Source organism: Puma concolor, chromosome E4 (assembly GCF_028749965.1).
Source record: "Puma concolor isolate L17-30 chromosome E4, mPumCon1.1.hap2, whole genome shotgun sequence".
Lineage (NCBI taxonomy): Eukaryota > Metazoa > Chordata > Mammalia > Carnivora > Felidae > Puma > Puma concolor.
The window spans coordinates 63165720-63181129 of NC_141683.1; the positions used below are offsets into that span (position 1 = coordinate 63165720).

Genomic DNA, 15410 nt, shown 5'->3' on the forward strand with positions numbered 1-15410 from the left:
CAAGTGCCACCACTCTGGAAAACAGTAGAGAGGTTCCTGAAAACACTAAAAATAGAACTACCATATGATCCAGCAATCCCAGCATATCCAAAAGAAAGGAAAACAGGATATCAAAGAGATATCTGCCTTCCCATGTTCACTGCAATGTTATTCACAATAGCAAAGATATGGAAATAACCTACGTTTCTATCAATGATGAATGGATAAAGAAGATGTATATCCATATCCGCAATGGAATATTATGTAGTCCTAAGAAAAAAAGAAATCCCGCCATTTGTGACCACGTGGGTGGATCTAGAAGGCATTATGGTAAGTGAAAAAGCCAGACAGAGAATATCAAATACTGCATGGCATCACTTATATGTGAAATTAAAAAAGAAAAAAAAAAAAAAGTCTAACTCATAGCAACAGAGAGCGGAAAAGTGGTTTCCAGAGTTGGGGGGTGTTGGGGGAAATAGGAAGAGACTGTAAAAGGGTACAAACTTTCGTTTATAAGAAGAATGATGTCTGGGGGTGCCTGGGTGGCTTAGTCAGTTAAGCGTCCAACTCTTGGTTTTGGCTCAGGTCATGATCTCACAGTTTGTGGGTTCAAGCCCCCATCAGGTTCTGCACTGAGAGTACAGAACCTGCTTGTGATTCTCTCTCTCCCTCCCTCTTTGCCCCTCCCGCATCCTCTCTCTCTAAATAAATAAATAAATAAACTTTAAAAAATATTTGCTAAAACAGTAGAACTTTAATGTTCTCACACACCCACAAAAAGAGAAATATGTAAGGTGATGATGTTTTCATTAATCTGATGGTGAAAATCCTGTTCCAATGTATGTATACCAAATTATCACAATGTTCACTTTACATTTCTTACAATTTTAGTTTTCAATAAAACTGCGGGGGGGGGGGGGACTGTCAAGGTCATGAAAACTGAGGAAAGCCTGAGATACCGTTGCAGACCAGAAGCTAAGGACACATGACAAGTAAACGCAATGTGTTATCTTGGATTGGATCTTGGAACACCAAAATCTTTAAACACAATTTAAAACTGGTGAAAATCTGAGGCACCTGGGTGGCTCAGTCAGCTAAGCATCTGACTTCGGCTCAGGTCATGATCTCACGGGTTTGTGAGTTTGAGCCCCGCGTCAGGCTCTATGCTAACAGCTCAGAGCCTGGAGCCTGCTTTGGATTCTGTGCCTCCCTCTCTCTCTGCCCTTTCCCTATTCTCACTCTGTCTCTCTCTCTCTGTCTCTCTCTCTCTGTCTCTCTCAAAAATAAATTAAAATTAAAAAATAAAATAAAACTGGTGAAAATCTAACAAAGTCTGGAGTTTGGGATGTAATATTAAGGAAAACCTCAAATAGGGTGAAAGATGTGCAGGAAATGCCTTTACTATCCTTGTGACTTTTCCACAAATCTAGAGTTATTCCAAAATAAAAGTTTATTGGAAATTGTATAGGACAGGTTTAAACAATGTGTGCATGTGTCATGGATTAAAGCAAGATCTCAGAAAATGAAATTAGTTTGGAAATAGACAAGTCAGGAAGTCATAGTGGAGGTTCTACATGATCAAGACTGGCAGGTGCTTTAGGGGACTTTGGCGGTTTTAACACACTCCCTGCCACAGAGTGTCCCACAGTTTCCGATCAAGCACACGCAGCCAGAGCAGGACAGAGGCTAAACCATGAACCAGTAGATTCAGGCGCCAGCAAAAAATCAGCCCAAAGTACTTGGGGAAAATTCAAAAGATAATATTCTCTTCTTGACTCATTAAAACTAAGACAGACAGAAATTTAAACTCAAACAGGGACACCTGGGTGGCCTGTCGGTTGAGCGTCCCACTCTTGATTTCAGCTCAGGTTATGATCCCAGGGTCGTGAGCCTGAGCCCCGTGCTGGGTTTCATACGGAGTGTGGGGCATGCTTGAGATTCTCTCTCTCTCCCTCTCTGCCCCTCTCCCCAGTTTGTGCTGTCTAAAGAAACAAAAAAGAAATAAATATATATATATGTTAAAAAACTCTAATAGAATTCACTATAAACAATAGCATTAGACACCAGAATAGGTCAATAAAGTGACCACGAAACCCCCATCTCCCAGTGAATGGAGCCTCAGCCTGCGGCTGGGCTAGAAGCATCCTTGCCTATTATCTTCTCCATCTGAAATGCAGTCTGTAGTCTCCGTGTAGTTTCTCGTGTTTCTTTCCACTGAGTTTTTGCTGCATTCAGCGTCTGTTGCATTTATCTGCCAGGTAACATATGCCACCTTGTTCCTTCACTTACATGTGTAAATCCTGCCTCCCTAAGCCCATATTCATTCATGCATTCATTCATGCATTCATTCACTCTTTTAATAGTCAAGTCACTAAATACTAGATGTCCACCGAGCACTGTGTTGGCCATTAAGGATGCACCGTCATGACTAAGACACTGTTACTATCCTCAAACTCTCCACTGAGGGCAAAAAATTGACAATCAGCAGTTTTAAAAAAAGTGTGTCTTTAAAAAAAGACGCCTGCCCACAATGCCTGCACAGGGCGCCTAATGAGGCCTCGGGTCTAGAGGTGACAATATTTGAGTTCTGAAGGACTAAACTGTAAGCAATCCAAAGCAAAAGGTCCGATCATGTGTATCTGAACCTTCCTAAGCCTGGGACTCCGTTCAGTGCAGAGAGCAGAAGTGGAGCGTCCGTGAATTATGATCATAATCATATTGATAATACAGATCAAGATAATAATAAATTGGACCCAAGATCCGATGATGAATAGAGAAGAATTCCAACTCTCAAGGAGTCTGGGGACCTTCCTTGCTCATCCTCCTACCCATTGTGCCAATCACAATTATGGGGACATCCCTGGCATTCGACACACGCTTGCTGAATGCAGAAGCTGGCTCAGACCCCTCACATCCAGCCAAGCACCAGGTGCCATGAACTCTCTTACGTGATGCTATTTCTTGCATCTGTCCCTCCTCAATTTTTCCATTTGTACCACCTCCTTTTGTTCCTTCCCACTTCAACCACTAAGAGAGACTAGCACTGGTCTCCCCAGTTCCAGGCTCTCTCCTGCCTCAATGCTGCAGACTCTCTGAAACGTGGATTTGCTAAATTCAAACGCCTCCCCTTTGCTTACTGAACGAAGCCCACCCTCCAGAGCTGATCATTCCGGTCTTCAAGCCCTGCACAGTCTCGTCTCACCCCTACCTCCGTGGGCGTTTTCACACACAGCATTCCCTTCCACAAAGCCTGTTCTCCACTCATATTTGTTCACCCACTAATCTTCCCCACAGGCTCTCTGCTGCCTGCATTTCCCTCAGAAGCCTTGGTTCAAGCCAGCCCTAACTGGCTTGAAGCTCTTCTTCCTGGGCTCCTGAGGCCCCATATAAACCCTTGGTTAGGGTTCACCCTTCCCCGGACAAGTTGTGACTTCAGGTGTCTCAGCTCCAGGAGGCTACGATTCACTCAACAATCGCTCTTAAAAGGGGCTGGAAAGAATATTACAAAAGAGTGAACTGAGAGTCCATGGGGAAGGCAATAAACACAGCATCAGAACACAGTGTAATCTAAGCAATGGAATGATATGGAAGGTTGCCCAAAGCAGACGGTGAGGCTGTGGAGCAGAAAGGACCCAGGGAGGTGACAAGGAGGAGTCAGCCACGTGAACACAACAGGGACAGGGCATCACGGCCCAAAGTCTGTGGGCTAGAGAGAACAGAATAGAAGCATAGTCTGAGGAGTAACAGCCGGAGATAAGCAATAAGCAAGAGGAAAGGGCACTATACCCATTTTACTATTTCTTTTAATAAACTACTGTGGAAATAATGATACATATAAGGTGTGAAAATAAATGTTACTTTGTAGCCACCTCCTAAAAAAAAAAAGAGACAGAAAACTACTAGCCTCCCAGAAATCTCCCCAGTTCCCATTTTACCCCCAAAGGTAATCACTAATTCTGACTTTTTATATTCATTATTTAGATTTGCCTGGGTTTTTTTTTTTTTCACATAAATAGAATCAGTCTCTCTCTTCCTTCACTTATTAGTGTGTGTGAAAAGAGTCATCCACAGCATTGCATATACAGATATATGTACATATATAATTAAACCCTTTTCACTGTCTAATGTATTATATGTTGTATGAGTAAATTAGAAATTACCCATTCAACTACAGGATATTACGATATTACATATATGAGCATATAGGATATTCAACTATATTGGATATTAGACTTGCATTCAATTGGGGGCTACTAAAATAATGCTTCAATAAACATTCATTTGGTGCCCATGAACACACATTTGTTTGATATACCCATAGAATTTAAATCACTAGGTCATGAGATATACATGCATTCAAATTAGTATAGGGTGTAAACAGTTTTCCATAGTGGCTCTATGAATTACAGTCCTTCCGGAAGTTATGAGAGTTACAGACGTTCCTCATTTTAATCAACACTTGTTATTGTCAATCATTTTCATCTCAGCCATTCGTGTGACTATATACTGATGTCTGATTTCAACTGTTTGCTACCTTGATGACTGACAACATCAAGTACCTTATCATACATTTGATGGCTTGGATATACTCTTGTGAAGTTCTTGTTTAAATGTCTTGCTCACTTTGGGACACCTGGGTGGCTTAGTCCCTTAAGTGTCCTTGATTTTGGCTCAGGTCATGATCTTACAGTTCATGGTTTTGAGTCCCATGTCAGGCTCCCACTGACAGTGCGAAGGCTGCTTGGGATTCTCTCTGGCCATCCCCCGCTTGTGCGTGCATAAGTGCATGGCGCACTCTCTCCCTTTCCCTCTCTCCCTCTCTCTCTCTCAAAATAAATAAACTTAAAAATGAAATAAAACAAATGTCTTGCTCACTTTTTGGGGGTTGTCTGTTGTTATTGATTTGTAGATGCTTTTTATATATGGTAGATACAAGCTCTTTGTCATAGAGTGTGTGTTGGGAATATGTCCTGTTTTATGATATGCCTTTTCATTCTCTTAATCTTTTACTGTCAGAGTTACCTAATTTTAATGTAGTCCAGTTTATTAATAACAATATATCGGGATTCTTAAAATTGCTTCAGAATTTTTCCCCTAGTCCAAGTTGATTAAGGTTTTTTTATACTATTATTTTCTAGAAGCCGCATTGTTTCTAATTTAGATCTATAACCTACATTAAACTGATTTTTGCGTATGGCATGAAAGAGAAATCAAGATCATTTTTTTTTATTTTTTTTTTAACATTTATTTATTTTTGAGACAGAGAGAGACAGAGCATGAATGGGGGAGGGGCAGAGAGAGAGGGAGACACAGAATCGGAAGCAGGCTCCAGGCTCTGAGCCATCAGCCCAGAGCCCGACGCGGGGCTCGAACTCACGAACCACGAGATCGAAGTCGGACGCTTAACCGACTGAGCCACCCAGGCGCCCCAAGATCATTTTTAATGTAGATGTACAACTGAGCCAGCACCATTTTTTAAAAGACCATCCTTTTCCCACTGCCCCTCGGAACTGCCATTTCTGTCATAAATCAAGTTCCTGTCAATAATTAAGTATACACAGGTCTGCTTCTGCATTCTGTCTTGTCATCTGCTCTGTTTGTTCATCCCTGCACTGCTTTAATTAATCGTTTTAGAACAAGCTTTGATATATGGAAGCAGTCTTCTAACTTCATTCTTTTTCATAAAGATTATAGGGGCTATTCTTGGCCCTTTGTGTTTCCATTTAATTTCTAGAATCATTTTCAACACATACACACATGCACAAACCTGCTGGGACTTAACTGGTATTCTTTCTACTCTCTAGCTCAATCTGGGGAAATTAAAAAGAGGTACCCATTTCCTTAAGAATATGATATTTGTATCCTAACGTAAATGGTAAAAGGTTTTAGTTTTGGGGCACCTGGGTGGCTCAGTTAGTTAAGCATCTGACTTCGGCTCAGCTCATGATCTCACGGTGCATGAGTTTGAGCCCCGCGTTGGGCTCTGGGCTGACAGCTTGGAGCCTTGGAGCCTGGAGCCTGCTTCGGATTCTGTGTCTCCCTCTCTCTCTGCCCCTCCCCTGCTCTCACTCTGTCTCTCTCTCTCTCAAAAATAAATATTAAAAACTCTTTTTTTAAGTTTTTAGTTTTACATTGGAATTATTTTTCTAGTTTAATTTTGAATATTGACTTTGTATGTAGTGGCTGTGATAACCCAGGGACATTATTAATTCATTAAGTATATCTGTGGTTTATTCTGGATTTTCAAATGTACATACTCATGTCATCTGCTAATAATGACAATTTTATTACTTCCTTTTCAATTATATTATTTCTTTTTCTTGCCTTCGTGCATTGGCTATGACCTCCTGTGCAATGCTGAAAACAGGCACTGATAGTGGCATCTCAATCCCACTCACAATCTATGCAGATATTTTTTTTCAATATTTGTCCATTAGCTGTGATTCTTTTTAAAGAAACTCTTAGAGGAATAAAGTTTCCTTTTATTTCCATTTTCTTGAGAACTTTATCATGCTTGGGTATAGAATTTTACCATATGATTTTTCTTCATCTGTTGAGATAATCCTATGGGTTTACTTTATCCTTCTGCTAATGTGATAAATTACACAAACCGATTTTCAAATTTCACAGCAACTTTGCATTACTGAAATAAATTCAAGTTTGTCATAATACAGCATCACTACATACGACATTAAGTTTTTTTGTTTGTTTGTTTTGTTTTGTTTTTTTGAGAGAGAGAGATAGAGACAGTGCAAGTGGGGAAGGGGCAGAGGGCAAGAGAGACAGAGAATCTCAAGCAGACTCCGCCCTGTCAGCACAGAGCCCGACGCAGGGGATCGAACTCATGAAACCGTGAGATCATGACGTGAGCTGATACCAAGTGCCAGATGCTTAGCTGACCCAGGCTCCCCAACATTACTTCTTTTTTAACTGTATTTTATCCTTGTCTAAACAAGTCCTTTGAAGGCAGTGTTCTTATACTATGTCACACTTTTTGGCATTATTCGTAACACTGTAATCATATTATAACTATTTATTAAGCCGTAAACATCTTGAGGGAGGGACTCTGCTTTGGTCTTTGTAAATTCTCCGCCATTTGGAACACAGTATATGTCACCTGAATGCTTGTGAAATCAAAGTCCTCGTGATCTGCTAACAAAGTGTTGGTCCCATAACAGGCAACGGCAATAAGTGTCGGTTGACGCGTCCCACCTTCTCAAGGTAACTCCTGATGGTATCGCTGGACCAGACCTAACAACGTATTGGCAGGAATACAATAGCTCAAGTCTGAGAAACAGTATATTCACAGGGCTCACTGTCCTCTGTAGAGAATAAAGAGCCATATTTATGACCCAAAGGCCATGACATTCATTCCCACGATACCAAATCAGGTAGTTCAACTTGGGCCCACTTCCTATGTTAGACGGCAGTGACATTTTCCAATGTGATTGATTCCACCTAGGAAAGTCTGTCATGTTCTTCATTTTTCCCCATAAGCTCTGCTTAAGGGCTTGAGGGTTTTAGAAAGTGGGCTCATTTTTCCATTTGTGAGAAAAATTAAAATGTACTTTTTTGGTTAAAAAAAAAAAAAACTCTGGGGCGCCTGGGTGGCTCGGTCGGTTAAGCGTCCGACTTCGGCTCAGGTCATGATCTCACGGCCCGTGAGTTCGAGCCCCACGTCGGGCTCTGTGCTGACCGCTCAGAGCCTGCAGCCTGTTTCGGATTCTGTGTCTCCCTCTCTCTCTGCCCCTCCCCCATTCATGCTCTGTCTCTCTGTCTCAAAAATAAATAAACGTTAAAAAAATTTTTTTTTTTAAAGAAACTTCTTAAAAAAAAAAAAAAGTCTGTCTCTTAACAACTACAGTTTGGCATTTCAACTGTTCCTGAACATCCCCATTGTACTCTAAACTCACTCAGCACAATCTGTGTAGATATGAATCGTAGGCTTAACTTTATATGTCCCCAGTATATATACTTGAAGCAACATTTCTGGGCTGATAATCTTACCAACAACTCTACCTCTGCTTGATCATGCCACCTATCAGTCAATGCAGTATAAAAACTTTTGTTATAAAAGATCCATCAGATTTTTTAATCTCTGGAACTAAAATAGAAGAAAGGAAATCTGTTATACAGGTTTAAACCTGATAGAGACACAGAATTTTGCAAAGATAAGTAAAAACTTCTAGAGAAATTGGCCACAAATTGGTATGTGGTTGTCACATTGACGAAGGGTAGAAAAAGAAATCTTAAGTCCAAGCATCTTGAGCTTCTCAAATTAAATATACTAAATATGATGTCATAGGCTACACCTTAAAATAAATCAACAAGCCACACCCAACAGACTGCAAAGAATCAAAGGTTTTTCAAAATAAACTGAAATGTCAACCCACAGTTAGAGAAGTCCATTAGCAGAATTAATATTTGCTACCTGTAGTCGTGACAAGTACAATAATGGACACAACATGAGGTCCATTAGAACACGATCCAGAGACATCTAAACTTCCATTACTTGACCGATGAGAGGATCCTGCCTCAGCCTAGGTTTTGTCTGTTCTGTCTATCAAAAAGCACAGGAAATAATCCTGGTAAATGTTAATGCTCTTAAACATCTACCTCCTGAAAATTATCCGATAATACACAAATTGAACAGTAGTACATAAAGATTAAAAAAAAGAATATTTTCTGCTTGTGTGTTCATTTCATTTCTGTTTTTTCATTTTATTCTTTTCTAAATTAATTTTTAAGTAGGCTTCACACTCCGCATGGAGCCCAACACAGGGCTTGAACTCACGACCCTGAGATTAAGACCTGAGCTGACCGAGATCTAGAGACAGATGTTTAACAGACTGAGCCACCCAAGCGCCCCCATTTGATTTTTAGTGGAACATTTTAAAGATTCATTCCTTCAGTTTGAACTGTCTTTGGTGCTTCACTGGTCTGCTCTGTGGGGTGTAATACTCCCGCAAATTTGTTCTGTGGGACGTAAATGGCATTACATAATAGAAGCCCAGACCACAGTGACCAAGTTTGCTCCAATCCATTTATTATTTGCTCATCATGTGAATAATTTATTCCAGGAATCAAGTGTGTGCTTCTCATTTACTTACTATTCACCGGTAACATAAACTCTATTTAGCAGGTGCATATTCACACGTAGAGGAGACAGTTTTTTTAAGTGACGCACTCAACTAAACCAAGCAAGATCCTAAGGCTCACTACGAGCATGTACATTAAAGATTCGTCTACCTTTTACTCTTTACAAATTCTCCCTTCTGCTTTCTCTTTCCATTTTAAATAGGCCTTCTGAGCCATCATGCAGATAAATGAACTATCGCTCGACTTAATTCCACCAGCACAGAGCTGGGAAAGAAAGCAGGGGTTGGCGACAGAGCAAAGAGCTGTTCTCTGCTAGCAGAGCCTGCAGAAGGTGGGAACAAGAAGAGGAGGCCTCAGGGTGGCCAGGCAGGGCACAAGCAAGGGTGCCCTGGCTCAGAGCACAATCAGGGTCCCAAAGGATAGACTGGAGGCCAGGCAGAGGCAGCCTAAAGAGCCCAAGATAGTCAGCTGGCCTTGCTGGCCAAAAGACCCATATACTCTGGGTCCAGGACTATAATGCAGGCAGGCTGATCTCAAATGTGACATCTGCAAGCTCTCAGGTGGAGGGTGAGGGCTCCATGGATGCAGCTGGTCAAGGATGTTCTCTTTCCCTTCTTTCTGGGTCTTGATCAGATCTCCCTTCCTCACCTCCTCGAAGCAAGCCTTGGCCTCAAAACTGTCTTTGGCCAATCAACAGGAGTCAAATGGATGTTTTGCTTCTGGGTCGAAGCACCGAGAGATTTTACGTGATTTACCATCCTTCTCTTTAACTGCCTTGAGAACATGTATCAGGATGGAGCTTCCCCCAGGCCAGGCAACTAAGATGAGGAAAATCCCCTGGTGCTGTAGACTGGATGTTCGTGTTTATTCAAAACTCATGGCTGAAACCTAACCTCAAGTGGGCTGGCATCGGGAGGGAAGGGGTGTCTGGGAGGTGATTAGGTCATAACACTGAAATCCTCATAAACAGGACAGTGGCCTTATTAAAGAGTCACCAGAGAGGTCCCCTTGCCTTTTCTACCCTGAGAAGATGACCAAAAAGACAGCCATCCATGAAAGAGGAAGTACCCCCTACTAGACCCTGAATCTGCCGGTGACTTGATCTTGAACTTCCCAACCTTCAGAACTGCCAAGAAAGAAATGTTCACCGTTTGTAAGCTGCCCCCTTCTGTGGTATTCTGTCATAGCAGTCTGAATGGGGTCTGAGAACCTGCCAACATGCACGGATGAGATACGGGAGGTAAAATACACCTTTGCAGTGTTGAGCCCCTGGCGTCAGGGGCCTGTGTGTCACTGCAACAGACACATGGATGGTCTCCCTGAATCATCCGAGGAAACCTGTGACTCCTTTCAGGAGGAATGTGAATGTATACCCTGGTGACTCAGAGTCTTTTGCCTAAGATCACAGAGTTAATAAGAGATGGTCTACCCAGAGCCCTACTCTTAACTGCACTTTGGCAAGAGCTAAGCATGAGGGAAAATAAGGCATTCCTAGCTCCATAAATGGCATCAGGAAACTTCTACACATACAACTGGCATAAAACCAGGCAAGTGAGCAGAGTAACCCCTGCAACAATCCTACTCTGAACAACAACAAGAGCAACAAAATAGTGCCAACGGCATATGCCACCGTGAGACATTATTGTTACAGTGTAACATTATTGTTACAGTGTCCTCTAAGATAGTCAAACTGTATTAAGTCGTTACCCTTAAGGTGACCCAGCCCCAGGGCGGGCTGACAGAACAGGGGTGGGTTGGGGGGGGGGGGGGGTCAAAGGAACGGCTCCCTGCTCCTCTTGCTTTGCTAGACCATAATCCCTCCCTGTTATGTTACACCTAAAGTAACAGAGGACCCTACAGAATGTGAGACTTCCACTGTTTATCAAACCTAGTGCCTTCCAAAGCCACAGGCATGGTGAGGCAGAAAAAGAAGCAAAAGAGTCTAAGAACCACGGGGATTATTTGCAGCTAATAAGAAAACATTCTGTGTGTGGTCAGCAATTTTACTTTTTCCTGAAATTTCCCAGTGGAATTCAAAGCCCAGAATTCACGGTACAAATCTCTGTAGCTTCTCATCATGACTTAAGAATGCAAGAATTCTGGGGCGCCTGGGTGGCTCAGTCCGTTAAGCGTCTGACTTCGGCTCGGGTCATGATCTCACCGTTAGTGAGAAAGAGCCCCACGTTGGGTTCTGTGCTGACAGCTGGGAGCCTGGAGCCTGCTTTGGATTGTGTGTCTGTCTCCCTCTCTCTCTGCTCCTCCCTGTGCTCTCTCTCTCAAAAGTAAACATTAAAATAGTTAAAAAAAAAAAATGCAAGAATTCCCCCACAAGCATTTCTTTCTTAATGGGCATTCATCTTAAGTGTTGAACAACAAATGCCAAGAGACAAATTCAAGGATGGGCTGTTAGTATTCCTATCCTTGACCAATTCATGGATCTTTTCAGGTGCTGGTATAGCCTGGGGATTAGCCCTTGCAGCCTTTAAACCAGAAAAGGAGAGAGAAATTATCCCCCCTTTTAGCTAAGTGGGTGCAAGTATATTCTTCAGCTGTCCCTTTGCATCGTGTTATTGACTTTCAGACTGAGCAATGCTTCTGAAGTCTGGACAGAGTCCACACACGGCCACCTTTCATTTCAGGGAATCCCGTTAGCAATGACTGAATACGTGTGTATGGATATCCACCCCTTATGATGCCCTTAATACTAGATTGGCTTTTAAAGCACCAGCAAAATAACGTAGGCTGCTTTCGTGCTTATGATCTCCATCACAATTATTAACTCACTTTTTAACCTGATAAAAAAAATGGTGGTTATCCATTTGCTTAGATGGATTGATGGGATTCTTTTTAACTGCCATATGTCACTTTTGAATTTCTTAGGACACTCTGTAGTGCCACATATGTTCAGAATATTGTCTATCATAAAGTCAACATCACATTTTCAATATGCTAGGTTACATTTGTTATGAGTTTTTAAATGTCAAATATCTAAACAGAAATTAACATCGAACTATCTGAAACATAGCACACCACAACAGAAGACATATATTACAGACACCCCGAGCTTGAATTCGGATAAAATTTACATTTTTATGCAAATTTTAATTCTCTCATTGTATATTCATAAATACTATTTCATTTAAAATGTAGATGTTTCAAAGGAGCAAGAGAATATCACAAAAAAATTTCACTGGAAGTAAAGCCCCCTTTCTAACTGAAAGCAGATACAGAGAAAACCATCAGAAACAGAATACCTGTCTCATGGAATGTATTGGAGAGAGCAAACAAAAATGCTAGGCTGATTTAAATAACAAATGAGGTGGCTTTTTTCTTTTTCTTTTTTTTTTTTTTTAATGCAATGCTGTCTTCGGAGCATCTGAGTGAAGAAGCAAGCATGGTCCTCACATGCTTTTAAACAAGGAGACTTTTCCTTTCCTTGGTCTCTGACCCTCAGGAGAGGCTGAACATCCTGCGCTCATCCAGAAAGGTAAGGGTGCCAGGGCCCTCCCTGGTAGGACTTGAAACTGTCAGTGGAAACATAAAAGTGAGGACCCACTGAAGTACAAGGTGTGCAGTGTCTGACTCATGGAGATGTAGACAGAAAAGGGTGCACTACTGGTTTTCACGAACTGAAGGAAGGAAACAGCAGCTAAAAGTACAACGGAAACACGGATTTTTCTACCACTGCTTAAGTCTGAACCACTCTCCCTGGTCCTAACATCCGATACCAACAGCAAGAGCCAAATTCCATGAAGATGCTCTTTGCCCCCCTTAAAACATTAATAACCACCGGTTCCCGGCCCATTTCTGGAGCTCGCATTTTTAAGCGGATTCTGCTGCCTTTCAAACAACTAGAAACCAGCTACTTCCCTGGTCTTAAGGATGTGAGACATGCTTTTGATACTAGGAAATGGTTTTCCACCCGCAAGACAGCCGGTTCCCCAACTGAAAGCTTTACACCAGAGCTTTCAAGGGACTTAATCAGGCCCTGAGAGAAAAGGCACAGACCTTCCGTTCAGATTGTTGGAGAAATACTCCTTCCTCTCGGGAAGCCAGGTGTTGCTGCAAAGCCCAGGAGAGGAAGAGAAGCCCTTGGGGGGCGGGGGGTGCGGATAGGAGTCAGGACCGTGCAGCGGTATGAAATGCGTGAGTTTCGGAAGTTATCTTTCCGTCATAATTGGAGATATGACCCAAATACAAGGAAGCCTGCACATTCCGCTAACACTCAGTTTGGCTTATGCATCTCCGCGGGAGGGAACAGCATCCTCTCCTGAGCTAGTGGTGCTGCACTCTTGAGATAATTCTCAGTTTCATTTTAACACCTGGTTTAAGGAGATGCCGATGGGTCAGGCTGGAAACTATGGATCCACTAAACGTCTCTTTAGAGGGACTTTCCCCTTCCAGAATGGCGAGCCCCAGGGGCTCAGCTCCAGTGCCGGGAACGCTTCCGGCGAAGCGCGCACTCCAGCGAGCGGTGGTCCCCATTCTCCAGCTCCCACCCTGCCCACGGCAGGTGCCCGGGGATCTATCTGGGCGCTCGGCTCGCCCTCCCTAGTTGGGCTCTAGAAGCGGATCGCCAACTGCTCATCCCAGAGGACAGGCTCCAGAAAACTCTTCCGGCTCGTGCGCGGACCCAGGCCGGGTGGCCGGCGGCGGCACCCTCACGGATTCGCTAACGGGCAGTTTCCGGACGAAGTAACACAGCCCCCAAGACCGTGCAGACACCCCCTCTAAGAGCCCACCGCCGCGCCGCGTTCCTTGGAGCCCCGCCGTGACAGGTCCCCTCCTCGCTCACCCCGCAGAGGAGCCCCAAGAACGCGGTGCAAATGAACCCCGCGAGAAGCCCGTGGGGAGGGTCGAGGTGCGCGGGGGGCCAAGCAGTGCCCGGAAAGGCATCTCCTCCCCTCTCCTCCCCGCAGCCCGGTCCTTCCCGGCAAGAAAGTGCAGGAGCAGAGGCCCCGGGTCGGAGGGAGGACGCGGACGCCCGGGTCCCTGACTAGTCGGGCCACCTGCCGGGTCCCCGCGCCCGGGCCCGCCGCCCCGCGCGCGCGCTCGGGCCGCCTCCGGGGCAGGTGCCGGGCCCAGGCCCCCGGGGAGCGCGCCGCTCTTACGTGTTCCAGCTTGTCTTTCCTCCGGAGCCAGACGCTGGCGCTGTAGTCCTGCTGCTTGACGTTGCTGTAGAAGTTCGCGCCCACTCGGGTCAGGCTCGGCGAGGGCTCCTTGGGGCGGCTTTTGAGCCTCATCTGCTCGAAGCCCTCGTGGGGGGAGGCCGAGAGCCACTCGTGCTGCCGGATCTCCATCCTGACATGACCAGGCGGCGGCCGGCGCGCAGCGGGCTGGAGGACTCGCGGGAGGCCGGGCCGGGGCTGGAGGAGGAGCGAGCGGGCGCGGGGGGCGCGGGGAGCCGAGCCGAGCGCGCGGCCGGGCGGGAGGAGGGCGGCCGGCGGAGGGAAGGCGAGGTCGGGGGTGGGCACGGGAGGGGGGAGGTGGGAGAAAGGGGCGAGGGCGCGAGGGACGCAGGGAGGGGAGCCGGCCCCCGGGAGGCCCGGCGCGCGCCGCGGTGGCCGCGACGCCCCGGGCGGCTGCGGTCCGGGCGGGCGCCCCGCACGCCGGCTCCTTGCGGCAGCGGCTGGGACTGGGCCGGCCCGGGGCGGCGGCGGCGGCGGCGGCGCGGGTGGGGTGCGGGTGGGAGGGGCCGCGGCCCGCAGCCAGCCGGAGCCCGCAGGTTGGTGCAGTGAGGAGCCGCGCCGCCCGCCGCCGAGCCCGCCCCTCCGCGCGCGGCTGCACCCCTCCGGCTAGCGTCCCTGCTGGAGAGCGAGCAGCCGCCGGAGGGGGAGCGCCGTCCCCGCGCCTCCTCCCTCGCGCCCGCCCGGCGCGGGGCTCGATCCCGGGGGAAGACCCTCCGCGCCGCCTCGGCCCCTCCCCCGCTCGCCCCCCCGCGGGCCGCGCGCCGCCGCGGACCCCGCCTCGCCCCGGCTGCCCGCCCCTAGTTCTGAAAGTTCTGTAACTTCCCACCGCGGAGACGCAGGGCGCGCGGCGCCTGGCAACCCCCCCCCCCCCCCAGCCTTCGCCAAAATGGCCACAAGGACAAGTGTTTGGTGTAGACGCGCAGACTACTTTCGTGTGAGCGTGCGGCGCTGCGGGTCCTCCGGAGGCGCCTCCCGGGCCCGCCTGTGCACCTGCAACCCGCTGCCCGCGGCGCCCCGGCACCGGACCCTGGGCCTGGACTGTGCGTTCGCGAGGGGGGGGTGTGGCCCGAGCTCTCTGCAGCTGTTTCCAGGCTCCGTCCCTGGGCGCACCCCTCCCCCCGCCCCCCACAAGGTGTCACCACC

The 15410-nt window shown here is 46.3% G+C and overlaps 1 protein-coding gene across 2 annotated transcripts in view; it reads right to left on the bottom strand.

Moving 5' to 3' along the window:
• PLD5 (phospholipase D family member 5) overlaps window positions 1-14508 on the bottom strand; it is a 423767-nt gene extending 409259 nt beyond the window's left edge. For both annotated transcript variants that reach the window (XM_086694252.1, XM_086694253.1), the window contains exon 1: window positions 14190-14508. In XM_086694252.1, the coding sequence (XP_086550378.1) occupies window positions 14190-14378 (189 nt within the window). In that variant the 5' untranslated portion in view covers window positions 14379-14508. The remainder of the gene's footprint in view (window positions 1-14189) is intronic.
• Window positions 14509-15410: the final 902 nt, after the last annotated feature.